Source organism: Rhamphochromis longiceps, linkage group LG7 (assembly GCF_057381845.1).
Source record: "Rhamphochromis longiceps isolate RC_006_pf linkage group LG7, R_longiceps_female_GT1.1, whole genome shotgun sequence".
Lineage (NCBI taxonomy): Eukaryota > Metazoa > Chordata > Actinopteri > Cichliformes > Cichlidae > Rhamphochromis > Rhamphochromis longiceps.
Window position 1 is genome coordinate 54,650,634 of NC_140563.1, and position 15,121 is coordinate 54,665,754.

At 39.7% G+C, this 15,121-nt stretch overlaps 1 protein-coding gene across 7 annotated transcripts; it reads left to right on the forward strand.

The window, feature by feature from the left end:
* The first annotated feature begins 5,039 nt into the window (after positions 1–5,039).
* dab2 (DAB adaptor protein 2) lies at positions 5,040–14,317 on the forward strand. Of its 7 annotated transcripts, none has more exons than XM_085414359.1 (16): positions 5,040–5,230; positions 6,712–6,781; positions 7,835–8,093; positions 8,192–8,331; positions 8,482–8,580; positions 8,699–8,830; positions 10,123–10,206; positions 10,470–10,496; positions 10,596–10,643; positions 10,742–10,804; positions 11,470–12,093; positions 12,570–12,696; positions 12,818–13,423; positions 13,508–13,683; positions 13,819–13,908; positions 13,992–14,317. In XM_085414359.1, the coding sequence occupies exons 3-15, from the start codon at positions 7,955–7,957 to the stop codon at positions 13,888–13,890; spliced, it is 2,337 nt and encodes a 778-aa protein (XP_085270485.1). In that variant the 5' UTR covers positions 5,040–5,230; positions 6,712–6,781; positions 7,835–7,954; the 3' UTR covers positions 13,891–13,908; positions 13,992–14,317. The 7 variants fall into 7 exon arrangements, with proteins under 7 accessions (XP_085270485.1, XP_085270484.1, XP_085270483.1 ...); XM_085414358.1 differs by having other exon boundaries at positions 5,040–5,226; XM_085414357.1 differs by lacking the exon at positions 6,712–6,781.
* The last annotated feature ends 804 nt before the right edge of the window (positions 14,318–15,121 follow it).

The following is a 15,121-nucleotide window of genomic DNA, read 5'->3' on the forward strand; positions in this document are numbered from 1 at the left end:
CCAAACAAACATCTATTGATGCCTCTGCAAACATGAAACAAACACACTTTCTATGTTACTTGAATATTTTCCTCCTGGGAACGCCACACCTGCCACTTAAAAGCAGCAAATGTAAAAACGGTTATTACATGGCTAAATCACCATATGGCATCAAAAGCAAAACAGACAAAGGAAGTTTGTGACCCATTTTCAACCTTCAGCTTACTGTAATTGTGGTGAGATTAGAGCATAGCAGAGAAAATGTTGGGCCTGCACTTTTAGAAATTTTGCTGCGTTAGCAACAGTTGAGCTTTGCCACTCTGGCTGACGTTCCCCAGTTCCCTCTCATTCCTCCATTTAATAATACGATGATCAGCCTACATATAGTGTATGCAGCTCTTATATCCTCTATTATTATTAATTTTTAAATTCAATAGTCAGTATGTACTGTAGACCCACAGTGGCGGAGATCAATGGTTGATGTAGCTTAGCTTAGCAATAAGAAATCTGTTCTGTTTCATGTCACATGTTTGGGGGGAAAAATACTAATGATGAAAGTACAGCTTTAAATAAGCTGTGATGCGGTGATGCACACTACTCAGAAAGAGATTTAATTACAAAATTCAAGAACATTCAACATAATTCACTGTCTGAGAGAACTAGAAAATCTTCAGTCAACGCACCTTGTTTTTTTTTAGTGTTATTTAGTCAGCATGACTCACCCAACAGTTTAAAAGACCAATCACTGAGTGGAGCAAATGCTAATTTTGCCCTGCACACACTTTAGTCTTTTCAAATGACTCCAATTTGAAAAATAAGAATAATTTTTAAAAATAAAAGTGAAATTGACTTTTTCACCTTTTAACCACGTTGTAAAGTTGTAAACACAACATTGACAAATCCCTTTTCAACAGACATCTCTAGCAGGCTAATAAATAGTTTGTTTAAACTTCATACAGTAAAAGCTCAGCTCATATCTGCTAGGTGAAGTGTAACGCCAACTGTCCGACTACTTGTACCAACTGTGAGGCAGGGTTAATTTTTGTAACTGGGTAAGTTGTTTTCTTGGAACCACGCATTTCATTACATCATTTTAAATCTAGGCTGTAATACCTTTCCTTTTCATTATATTGACAGTTTTCATAATACAAATTGATGATAAACAAAAACATAAAGCCAAAGGAACTCAGGAGTTTATAAAAACAAAGAAGTGGAATATTCTTGATTCAGTTCAAGATTCAAGGTCTTTATTGTCAAATGCCATTTCACCCCAAGCCCCCCATGGGCCATTTATAAGAATATAAAAAATATATCTCCAAGAGATATAAAACTAGAAATGACAAATAAATATTAACTCGTTAAATTTGGGTAAAATTAAGGAATAAAAATGTACTACTACTAACTATATCTATGTACAATAAACAAAGAGAGGACAGAGACAATATGAAGTGGTCATGTGCAATTACAGTAAAATGAGATGATTGTGCAGTAGTTATTGTATACCAGGTTCAAGTTATGGTCAGGATATTGTAGATAAGACGAAGACATGTGCAAGATGCAAAATGTGCAAATGTGTTCAGTAACTATGTGACTGAGTATGCAAAATAAGCATATTGTTCCTAGGTCGAGTTTGTAGTGCATTTGTGGAAGTTTGTGTTGTTTTTGAGTCTTTTGGTGAGTAGTGTATTGTAAGGTCTTTGTAAAAGTGTTTTTCAGTCCTTTGGTGGTAGTGAGTTGAGGGCTCTGACTGCTTGGGGGAAGAAGCTCTCGCAGTGTCGGGCCGTTACGGTTTTAATGCTGTGAAACTGTCTGTCAGATGGAAAACTGTCTGCCACCCCTCACTTTCCAATGTGAGGGGCGGAAAGTGTCCTTCAATATGCTGTTTGCACGTCGGATGATGTGTTTGTCGTAGAGTTGGGAGAGGGCCTCCAATGATCCTCTCTGCTGTCGTCACTATCCGCTACAGAGGCTTCTTTTCAGCAAAAGTGCAGTCCCCGTACCAGATAGTGATGTAGCAGCAGAGGACGCTCTCAATGGTTCCCTGGTAAAATGATGGGAGGATGGGAAGAGGGAGACTGGCCTTCTTCAGTTTCCTAAGAAAGTGAAGTCGTTGTTGGGCTTTCTGCATGATGGTGGTGGTGTTCAGGTTCCAGGAGAGGTCATCTGATATGTGCACACCCAGGAACTTCATACTGTTGACCCGTTGATGTGCAGTGGGGTGTGGGCCATTGAGCTCTTCCTGAAGTTAACAACCATCTCTTAGTCTTCTGAACATTTAGAGTCAGGAAAATTCTTGAATGGCCAAGTTAGTCACCTGATCTTAACCCAACTGAGCATGCATTCACTCGTTAAAGACTAAACCTCAGACAGATAAGGGCCCACAAACAAACAGCAACTGAAAGCTGCTGCAGTAAATGCCTGGCAGAGTATTAAAGAGGAAACCCAGCATCTAGTGATATTCACGAGTTCAAGACTTCAGGCTGTCATTGTCAGTAAAGGGTTTTCAACCAAGTATCAGAAATGAACATTTTATTTTCAGTTATTTAATTTGTCTAATTAGTTTTGAGCAACTGAAATGAAGGGATTGTGTTAAAAATGCTTTAGTTACTCACATTTTTATGCAATCTTTTTGTCCAACCCACTGAATTAAAGCTGAAAGTCTGCACTTAAACTGCACCTGAGTTGTTTCATTTAAAATTCATTGTGGTAATGTACAGAAAAACATTGTCTGTCCAAATGTTTATGGATCTAACTGTACATACACAAATGAACCCATGTATAGGTAATAGTAAACAGTAATATACATACAGTAAAAAAATCTGTTTTGAATTGTGTTTGTTCCTGTTCCGATACATTCTCTGTTTAGATACAGATGGCATCAGTTCAAAGAGTTGTTATACTGAGTTGGATGAGTCTGTTGAGGCAGTGGGGGCTGTAGATGTCTCAAGAGGGGAAGTGGGCAGTTGAAACATTTTTGACAGTGTAAATGACCCTCTGAAAACTCTCCTGTTTCTCCTGAGGTGCAGCTGGTTAACTATGCAGAGATGCAACCTTCAGAATGCTCTCAAAGGAACGTCAGCAGAAGAAAACCAGTGGGGTTTTTTTTTTGTTTATTGGGTCTTTCAAAGAATTCTCAGAGGACAGAGTTGCTGCTGAGCATTCCTGACTACCATGATGGCATTGTTGATCCACTGAATGGTAACAAACACTGGTGATATTGCCCTCCTATAGTCTGTGAGGAGTTCTTTGGGCTTAGAGGTGTCAGATCTGGATTATTCTTTAAGCACCAACTAGCCAGCCTCGCAAATTCTGTCTCACCTTTCTTTGAGAAGAGCCCCATCATCATCAACGTACCATCTATGACCGTGATGATAGCGCTTTTAGAGGTGCAGTCAGATCTATAGAGTTTGCAAAGTAGGAGGCTCAAAAGGCAGCTCGAGTGGAGCTCAGGATGAGCACACAACATGAATATTCTTGAATTAAGAATCAGTTGATCAGCAAAAACCCTAAAACTGCTAATGTAGTAAACATTCTCCCTGAAGCCTACAAAGCGCACTTCACATAGCGCCCCTGGCATTCAAGATGGCACACTGCAATGTGAATGGCTGTGATGGTGTCCTATGAAGATCTGTTATCTCAAACTGATATTAATCAAAATGGGTACAGGGTATAGGGTGCATTGCATATGGAAAATATCCACAGCAAATCACTTGTTCTACATTTTGTCATTTTACAGCCTTATTCCAGAATGACTTTAATTCAATTTTCACCTCAATTCTACACACAAAACCATTGAGTCTTCACCAAATCTTCTCCCACTTACAAATGATGGAGGCCATTGTGCTCACTGGGATCTTCAATTAAGGTCCCAGTGAGCACAGTGGGAAAGGCTACTGAAATGTTCCTGTACCCTTTTCCAGATCTGTGCCTTGATACAACCCTGTCTCAGAGGTCTACACACAAATTCTTGTACTTCATGACTTGGGTTGTGCTCTGACATGCACTGTCAACTATGGGACCTGATATAGAAAGGTGCACCTTTCCAATTTATGTCCAATCAACTGAATTTACCACAGGTGGACTCCAATCAAGTTGTAGAAACATCTGAACAGTTGAAACAGGATGCGCCTGAACTCTATTTATTTTTATTTTTTTATTTTTAATAAATCTGCAAAAACCTTTTCACTTTCTCATTATGGGGTACTGTGTTTAGAATTTTGAAGTAAACATTTTTTTCATGCATTCTGGAATAATATTGTAACCTGACAAAATGTAGAACAAGTGAAGCATTGTGAATACTTTCCAAATGCACGCTGGACCAGCTTCTCAAAACATTGTATAATAGCTGGTATTAGCACAATCCACCAGTACCAGTCCCAAATCTAGAATAGGTCCCACATATTTCTACCAAAAATAGATGGTCCATGCATGAAAACAGTGACGTCAGTGGCTGTGGGAGGGGTAATGCAAGAAATTCACTAATGAATGGCGGCTGTAGCCCACAGGCTTCTTCCACCATGTTTTAACAGCAGTTTCACTTAGAAAATAGCTCAACCTTAACCAAATTCAAATGTACAGAAAAACACATAAAAAAATATCAGTTTTATGCCTCAATTTATACCAGCAAGATCTTCAAGTTGTTCCTGCTCAATCTTAGGCCAACATATTTTTACTTTACACATTATTTGTTTAGAATCTGACCAATTCCTGCACCACTGCTACCTGTGACATGCATGTAGACTATAGGTGTAGCATTAAGTTGAAATGAATGACTGAATGAATAAATAAATAAATACTATATTAATTGGCTCTTTCTGGCATTTTTTAAAATTATTTAAAAGTTTGTGTTGTTGTTTTTTTTTTCAAAGAAAACAAAAAAATCCACAAATTTGATATAAATACACGCACGCATACATACATACTGTACATCACGCACTTCATTTTTATGACCCACTTACTAAAGCCGATGGCGATATTTTGTTGGCCTGCATGTAAAGAGCCCGCCCCCCTACCAATTGAAATCTGCAGCGAGTTAGCCCTGTCAGTCAGTCAAGGGTTAAACGAGGAGTTTGCAGCAGTCTCTCCGTTCTGTCCAAGGCAGTCGGCGGAAAACATCACACTCTCGCTCATTTTTGCCAAGCTGTGTTTGATTCAACTCATTTCGCAGCCGAATCGCGAGGCATCACGGCAGAGGAAAAACCCGCTCTCTTTCCCAGAAGGCGTATTACTGCGCGTTTCCAAACACAGGTAGGTAAGTGTGGTGTTTAACTTTGTTTTCACATCCCTGCATGAATTAAGATTCCGCAGGAGGACTATCCTACAGGTAGTCGTTTAAAAAGCTGCGGGTATTTACAGGAATGTTAGCCTGAAATGTTTTATAAGCTTAATAAAAGCTAAAGGCAGGCAAGCCAAGGTTCAGTTTTAGTCAAAGGCTGAACTGTCTTACTTTAAATGTTCCAAATTTTGGAAGAAAACTTCGTCATAATGATTTTTTTCTCCCCTCTGCTGCCTACTTTGAGATTCTCTTTTGGGAGTCCAACACTCTCCCTAGGTTTCTTTGTGAACTCAATTTCTTTCAGCTTTAACCCTGACTTGGAAAATTGTATTTGAATCTTGAGAGATTTCACATAATTTTTATTAAGCATTCACAATTCTGTACCTTCTATCACTCCTGTGTCACTCCTGTGTTTGAGTGCAGAACCCTTTAGTATGAAAGTGCTCTGTGTTCAGTGCCGTGTGTTCACAGTGGGCCTGTGGTATTTCACCATCTCATACACTTGCAGACTGAGTCATTCCCTGATTTCCTCCAGATGTGCAGCAGTTTACGTTTCCTGACGGGGCCAGGATTGTGACATTTCTGCCTTTTGCAGTGCTGTGATTCTGCTGACAAACATAAATTTATGCTTGCTGTCTGAGGCTGAGTGTTTGTGTTGTGACACGGCTGGATGCTACACATCCCCCCCCCCCCCCCGCACTTATCTGCCAGTTTTTGTGGCTGTTAAAGAGCTGTTAAAATGTAATCCTTTAACTTAAATCTTCAATCAACTGCTGACATTTTACCCTTTTTATAAGACTAACTGCCAGGTACTGGGACTATGACACCACTCTTATTAGAGTACAAGTGCAATCATGTGTCATGCTCGTGAAGGCTTAATGTGTTGTGCAGCAAGTGTTAAGGGTTTGCTCGTTCTATGCTTCCAAGCAGTGCAGGCCAAACAGCATGTCTGTCAGTGTGATTTCTGGTAACTTGCATGACAGCATGGTGAACCAAGCAAACAAGGGCTTACGGCGCTTGTTTCTCTGCCTCAAAAACTGGTACAGGCAGATGAAGTTTTGTTCTGGTTTTTATTGTTTGTGCAGTAGCACCTGTGGGACATCTCTCATGGTATCAAAATTAACTTGTTTGTTTGTGTTTCTCTCACTCACACACACACACACACACACACACACACACTCACTTACTTTTGAGGGGAAATAAAATGATAATTTACAGAATTTTTATTTTTTGTCTCTCTGTTGTGGTCAGGTGTTAGGCAAAAAAAAAGTAAAAGCTGCCACAAAGCTAGATAAAGTTCTCTTATCTTATCCTGAATATCTCTCACTTCCTTTATGGCTTTTGGACAGTTGTCTGGTTAACTGGTTTGAGCCTAGGCAGTTATTTTTAGAGTAGATATTGTTCTTTACGTTTTTGCGTGATCTCACGGTGCAGCTCTGTTTTCGCTTGTCTTGCAGATGGTTTATTCCTTGTTATTCTGGAGTATCAGAAGGTCAAGTGCAACTTTTCCTTGATAGTCAGAACTGTGTAGGTAAACTCTTGTTAAAGGCTCCAATTTCCGTTTGTTCTTGCTTAGCTCAACATCACGAGATCTTTTGCTTTTCTAGCGTAAGATTAACTTCAGGTAATTGCTCAACCTTTGCTCGTTTTCAACCTTTGGACTGTCCTACGGTACTCACAGGCTTTTTACCCTGATATTCTAGCCAGTGTAGCCTCTGGAGCTGGACCTAAAGGTATGTACGTTCTACACGTATAGAGCAGGAATCATTTGGGTTTTTTTGAGGGAGAAAGCTCTTTTCTGTGTGGTTGTTTTTTTTTTTTTTTTTTTTTTTTTTGTCAGAACACACATGTGTCTAAGTGATAATGGATGTGTTCCAAGTAACAGCAGTTTGGTACATCTAACATGATAAGAGTAAGGTGATGCTGTGGCTTCATCTATAATCCTTTGTGATGTTGTTTGTGCCTCATGTAGGAAATGCACACACTTGTGACAATGCCATGTAAAGGAATTCATTGATTTCATGTAGCATGGAAGGAAAAACTTTATTATTTTATTTTTTTTAAAAAGACATGTTTTCTATATGTTAATATTCTCTAAAGCAGTTTACCAGCATGATACTGCTAACTCAGAGTTGACTGGTATTATGATAGATATGCCAAGATGTCTCTTTAAGCAGGAGGTTCTTAAGCTTTAGGACAGTTTACTTCTTTATAGAGCCAATCAACTGACACAGCATGCTTTTAAAGCAGTGTTAAAGTGTCTCATGCCTTCTTATGAGCTGCCTATTTTATTGGTCATATGTTTTATGCTTCCCCTATGTGTCCCTCTCGTTCTAAATGTTTACTGTGTTGTTAAATACAATAATTGCTTATGATGTGGAAAAAATTGTTTCAGTGGCAGACTGTAGAACGGTGCAAGTCTCCCCCCACCCACTTGTTTTTTTTTTGTTTGTTTTTTTTTCCCCCTAAACAAACAGGTTTACCAGAAAAGACTGTAGTGTGCTTTATTTAACTTATCATCATCTTTCTTTCCCTTTCTCAACACACACTTGGTGTCCAACTTCACTTTTTCTGCCTCAGAGCAACGCCAAGAGAAGCATGTGTGGGTGTTAAGTCATATGCTTGGACGACCTCATTGCCCCTGAATACGGAGCTGCTTTACCTCTGATTGCCCACTTGTCCACAGACTGACACCACACCATGTCTGCAGAGGTAGACAGAGCGCACGCATCTTCTGCCGATCCCAGCCTCACCTCTACAGTCTCAACCTCCAACACCCCTCCCAACTCTCCTATAACACAGGCATCCAAAGTCCCATTCAGGAAAGAGAAAAAGAAAGGTGAGTGGAGGAGAAAATGGTGCCGATACTCCTTTCATCAGCTATTAAGATGTGGCAGAGATTATAATTTTACTACTTTCTTTGTCTTTTTAATCCAGTAACAGAGAAGACGGATGAATACCTGCTGGGCAGGTTTCAAGGGGATGGTGTCAGGTACAAGGCCAAACTGATCGGCATTGATGATGTTCCAGAGGCTCGTGGAGACAAGATGTGCCAAGATTCCATGATGAAACTTAAGGTACAACTTGGGATCAGAAGCTCTTTTCTTCTATCGCTGATTTTCATGAAGAAAATATCAAAACTGTTTCTTAAAGCGGTTAAGTTGAGCTTTGGTGTATATACATCTGTTTGCCTTCAATAGAGTAGTGTTTTTGTTTTTTCTCTCCAGGGTATGGCAGCAGCTGCTCGGTCGCAAGGCAAGCACAAGCAGAGGATCTGGGTCAACATTTCCATGTCAGGCATCAAGATCATTGATGAGAAATCGGGCGTGAGTTCTGATTACTATTGCAATATAATCTGGACTTCACAGAATTTATTTGCAGTGCTTTTAAAAAAAAAAAAAAAAAAAGCAAACAAAACCGAAAATCCTTGTCCACATTTCTCAGGTGATCGAACATGAGCATGTGGTGAATAAGATCTCCTTCATTGCCAGAGATGTAACGGATAACAGGGCTTTTGGATATGTGTGTGGAGCTGAAGGACAGCATCAGTTCTTTGCCATAAAGACTGCACAACAGGTAACACACAGAACTGCCATAGACAAAGTGTGTCAATCTGGTCCATTGGACAGGTTGGAAAATGTGAAGTAGAGCATAGACTTTGTTTTTCATAAGTTTTACTTTTCTTTTTTTTTTTTTTTTTTCTCCTTACAGATAATGACCACACACACATCCATTCATACCAAGCCAAAGTAATTGGGTACTAGATAAACAATTAAATGACGGGAAAGTTCCTGTTTTTCTAATTCTAACTAAAGAATTGTTTTTGCTTTTTAAAGCAGATCAACCATAGAGGAAAAAATAGTACATTTTCTGCAAATTAACACACACTGGTTTTTTTTTTTTTTATGATTGTAGGACAGTCAAGGCAATGAGCTACCAGAACACTTTCTGTAATTTTACACATTAATTTGTTACAATTTGGGCCCAAAGAATCATCCTGATGGATTTCTATCATTTACTACAGTAGCATTTCCTTATCGTGTCAAACACCATAAATTTGTTATAATTGCACTTCATTTTTTCTTACACTAAGATATGAGGGATTAAATGTGTAGTTAAACTTCTGTACACTGACAGAAAGGGGAATTTCACTGGTCCGTATCACTTAAAATTAAAGGTTGCTGTTATGTGGCTCATGATATAAAATGCCATCCCTGCCATAGACTCTCCATTTTAATAAGAAGCCTAGGCACTATAGTGCCACCTACTGGCTTGTGAACTTTGTCTGTCAAACCTGAGTTTTAACATTATAGACAGAAGCGGCCATGTTTGTATGAATGAGTGCTTATTCATCCAAATATATTTGTTTGCTAGCTAATGCTAGCAAACAAATAAAATAGAATTTTACTTGCGTAAACTAAAGCATAAATTTTGGTCAGTATACACGTCATGTTGTTTTAGACAACCTTAAAGCATGGTTGAGAGGTCAAGTTGATGACTCAAATTTGCTCAGGGGAAAGCTTAACAGCTCGCTACCTAGTTGGGATGTAACTGTCAACCAGCCATGTGTCTAATAATGTATAACTTGATGTCATAAAACGGCAGTTCACCCCTTTATGGTTGTCATGAAGGTAAAAGGTTTACTTAAGTAACTTTTTTTTTTTTGTATGTGGTTGTTAAAAAAAAAAAAAGAAGAAAAAAAAAATATATTATTATTATTATTTTTTTTTTAAATTTAACTGAGAAGCTGGAGATTTTAACATTTGAGCCTACCTTCTTTTGATAACTGCTAGAAGTGGTACTGCCACAGGCACCAAAGACAAACTGACTCCAATTTCCTAAGATTTTTGGTCTTTGTTTCCATACAGGCAGAGCCACTGGTAATCGATTTGAAGGATCTATTCCAAGTCATCTTCAACCTGAGGAAGAAAGAGGCCGAGGGCACACAGAAGGTAATGGAAGCAGAAGCATTTAACTTCAGACTGGAAAAAATTTTCTCCAAGTGAATGGCAGCATTTTCTTTGTGAAAGAAAAACACTTTCATGTGGTCCTCTGGGAGTGCTGACAGGGTACACACTGTATGTACCGCTTGAAAGTCAACACTGCCTCTCTGTGTTCTTTCAGTGAATCACATCCTCAGCCATTTTTCATTTTAGTGATGAATGCGTCATTTCAATGGAAAGTCTGTTCGTTAACAGTATGCCTCTGTTTACAGGTTGAAAATGGCAGTGATGTAGTGGAGGTAAGCAATTAAGTTTTTTTGTTTTTGTTTTTTTTCCTTAAAGCAGTTACTGACTTTTTTTAAAATTTATTTTTGTACATTTTTACTTTCTGTCTCTAGAATGGAAATGCCTTGCTATCTATGGGCAATGACGTAAAATCAGCTCAAGTAAGAGTTATTGTAATGTGTCCATCTTAACAGTGAATGAAATGTTGGAGTGCTTTATTTTCTTAAATGGCATGTTTCTGTTTCATTTTCACATCCAGCCAGTAGAGCAACATGACCTCTTTGGAGATATGTCAACCCCTCCAGACATTCAGGCTCCAAATGTAAGTATCACACCATGATGGTAAATATTTCTTTTAATATGGGGATTGTAATTGGTGAAGTGTATTATTACTGTATTTACACAATTGTGTACCTGCTAATTATTATCACTCTTATGTAATGAACGTATTTGTAAGAAATGACTCTATAGTAAAATCTCAACGCCCTCTGCGAACTCCATTCTGAAAAGACTTGTGAAGTCATCAGATTCTGTTCATTTTAAGAATCTATGAAGAGTCTTTTAGGAATTGAGTTTATGCTTTGTGTTTTACTAGTCTCGTTGTTGTTGTTAACTTTAAAACTGCTACAAGTAGAATCTGTTAGACTTAGAGTTGTGGCAAATCTTCTACGTCGGTGCTGCTGAAATGTCTCATTAACCTGAATTTATGGGTAAGTACCAAGCGCCGGCTTTGACTTGTAGTCCAACTTGTTGTTCAGAGCAAGTAGGATTACAGTAAGTGAGTTAGAAGTGGACCCTAGACCTTAAAGTTGTCAGCATTAAATTGACAGCGACTCTTCATAATCTGCAAGTAGCAGTTTTAAAAAGGCATTTCTTTTTCACACCATGTGATTCATTGTTCATCTTGTTAACACATCATTACCTCCCTTCTGCAGAAATGATTTATCCTTTTCTCTTTTTCTCACTGTCCCCTCTCGTGTTAACCAGGACTCTAATGACATTCTCTTACTGGACTTTTCTGCTGAAGTTGACAGCAATCAAAATTGCATAAAGGGAAATTCCTTTGTAACTTCCTGTGCCCCTGACTATAGGGCATATCCCCAGACAGAGAATCCATTTTCCTCAACTTTTGGCTATTTCCCAACCCCAGACAGTGACCCTTTCAGAGATGACCCCCTTTCTAAATCACCCACTCTATTGGCAGCTGATAATGCACAGATTCCCGTCAACACCACCACCAATCACCTAAACGGCACTGTTGGCAGCACTAGTAAGACAATTATTAATGGTGGTGTAAATGGAGACTCTGAACATCTCAGTCAGCAAATAAATGGGTTATCCAGGGAAACCATGATCCTCGCGCTCAGTAACGGACAGTGGCCGCTGGGGGGGAAAATAACTCAGGGAAACACGACTACCATGATGGATGGAAATGAATCTGGACAAGTTCTCTCAAACAAAAATCCATTTTTTGACTCTTTGAAAACTTCCCCTGTCTCTAATGAAATGACCCATCGCCCAGAGCTGCCAGTGACTCATAGCAAGGATTCAGTTCTCATAAGCCCGCCTCCGCACAACTCTAAGTCTGGACGAGGTCGAAGGAGCGCAAAGGTGAAATAACACGGCTATGCCAATGGTAGTAGGCTTGCATGTGTTATGCGTTTTAATAAAAAAGGTTTACAACACATTTGGAGCTAACATCTCCCTTGAGCTTTTGGGTTATGCATTGGTGTTCGACAGGATAAGGCACTGAGAATGCACTGGGTTAGGGACTTTAATTTTGGAACTCTGGTCATGGTCTTGTTGTTTGGATAACTTCTTTTCTTTATGCATGCACTGGTGTTCGCATGCTTCTCGAACTGGCTTGAATGACTTTAACAATCAGCTGCTCATAATCTATTTTCCTAATGTTCACGCTTCAGTGAAAAGAGCAGGGGTAAGTGGCAAAGCATGCAATCGTATGCTTAACTATAGTTAATTATTAGTTTCTCTTAAGCATTTGTTAAATCTTAACTGCCACATAGTTGTGACTTGCTAACAAAATGTGTTGCATTATTCATTTTATTATTTATTTGTTTTGTGACTAGTCTACATCAAGTGATCTGTTTGGAGCAGAACTGTTCGCTGCTTCCAGTCAGTCTGAGGGGTCATCTGCTCCAGACCTCTTCAACAGTACACCGGCAAACTCTGCTCCCTCTGCCATAGCTGCTCTGGGTAATACACAGGAGGGGGAATTTGTATTTCACACATCTCTTTGTTTTTTTTTTTTGTTTGTTTTTTTTTTAAAAACCTGTTTTGTGTCTGTAAACCTTTTTCTTCTTTTTGATATATTTAGGGAATCTCCAGTTGGGTCCACCAGCTACCACAAGTGTCCCTGCTGTAACCATGTGGGGAGCCTCCAGTGCTGCACCCAACATGTTCCCCATGCCAGGAGGGACGGTTCCAGGGCCCAGGCCCGCCTTCCCACAGCCATCTGCCTTTGGTCTACCCATACCACCAACAGGTTGGGGTCAGCAGATGCCACCACAGTTTGCTGCCGCTCCTCTCTCTCCACCCCACCTTTCTTGGGGTCAGCCTGCCTCTACCAATCCTTTCCAGCCTAATGCATTCCCAGGTATGGGTGATCCACAGGGTCCGTCACGCCCCCCTCCAAGAGCACCTGCTAAACAGGTCCCTCCGAAAGTAGAGAACAGTGCCTTCACAGCTTTGGATCCCCTCGGAGAGAAAGAGAAGAAGACTGGGAAAGACATGTTCAAGGACTTCCAGCTCGCCAAGCCTCCTGCCATCCCAGCCAGGAAAGTAGAGCTTGCAGCAGGGTCAGATCCAGCTTCCAGTGGCAAACAACCGGGGGCATTTGATCAATACTTCTCCACTAAAGTGGGCCTCGTGCAGGATGCTGCAGATCACGATGACTTTGAAATCAATAAGATGCCGTCAATTGGTAATGCTGAAATGGCTTATGTCATAATCTGATGACTGTGACCTGTTGGTAACTGTGTCCTGTGTTTGTAATGTGCAAATTTAGATGCCTCTAAACCAGCTGCTGCTCCAGTTCCAGGGCTCTTGGATGTTGCCTTCTCCTCTGCTCCCATCCAAAACAGTTCAGCACCACCCCAGGGATCAGAACTTGGTCAGGACATGTTTGACAAAGCATTTGGAGCCCCTGACTCCAGTCCATTTGGAGTGCCACCTGTAGCTATGGTACAGAGTTTTATTTGTGACCACCTTTTACTTTATCATCCTAATCCCAATGATCCTTTTGATAACAAGGATATTGTTATACTTGAGTTTTTGTTTTTTTCCCTCAATTTTTTTTTTTTTTTTTTTTTTTAACAGAATACATCTGTCGGTCAGAGCTCTGGTTCAACAGCTGCCTTTGAGGATCCTTTTGGAAATCCTTTTGCTTGACCACAACTTTGTCCATAAGTAAGTTCATGTTTTTATGATGCTCCTCTGATTTCATTTAGAGTGAAGACATTTGTCACAGTTTTTCTCATTTGTCCTCATAGTTGGAGTAAATGGAACAAATGAAGATTTCCACTACCGTCATGATGTTTGGGAGAAGCTGCTCAGTGCACGACAATCCGGAAATGAACTATTATCCCAGACCCACCCTTCTATTAGATCTCACCTCTGATGGTGTTTTGTTTTCTGGGGGGGGGGTCCTCCCTTTTCCAATCAGTAGTTCCCTCATTTTTGAAGACCACTGATCTACAAAGTAAATGTTATGTCAAAATCTGCTGAAGAAAGAGATGTGCTGTGTGAGAGAGGATGTCCAAAGTGGTTCATTGCTGATGCTGTCTTTGTTAAGGAAATAAAATGAATTATTCATCAAGTTGCAAGGTATTTGACTAATGTATGTATTTTTTTCCTTTGGTTCTGATAATGGTTTTTAAAACCTTTTTAACAAACTGAAATTATATCTATAGGTAACTTTGATACATTTCTGCTACTTGCTGGTATTTCCTGTTTTGCAAGGCATATTTCCTGTATAGGGGAACATCTACATTCATCAGGCAGAGCTGTGCAGTTGTTTTGCATTTTAGATCTAGAATCCACTGATCCTATCGCCAGTCAAAGGTCTGCTTAAGGTGCATTCAGTTAAAATTTTACTGCAGTCATAGAAATCCTAAATGAGGATGAAAGTTGCACTGCTCACTATCATCTGGTGACTATAGCAAAATAAAGTATTTTCTTCTTTTTTTTTTTTTTTTTAAAAAAAAGGATAGATTTCCTAAGTGGGGCAAATTACTGTAATACCAGTCGCAGGGTGATCTATTAACAGCGTGAACCACTGAATATTAACCAGAATTCTGTCAAGAGCAGCACAAATTGGTATCTCAAAAACCAGCAAACCCAATGAGGGACAGAATGATGTTGGTCATCTAACCAAAATAACAGTGCAAGCTCTGGTTTTTGCTTCTCTCCCAGCCACAAGGGGGCCACAAGCCAGTGTACTCTTAGTGCCAGTGTCCCAGTCCCAAGCCCAGATAATTGGTGAGGGCTGCATCAGTTAGGGAATCGAGCATGAAGTCATTGCCAAAGCAAACATCAGGAGATCTTCATACTAGATCAGTAATGGCCTGGGTTAACAGTGACTCAATCTGGTACTGTTAGCCAGCTGTGTGTTAGTGGAAAC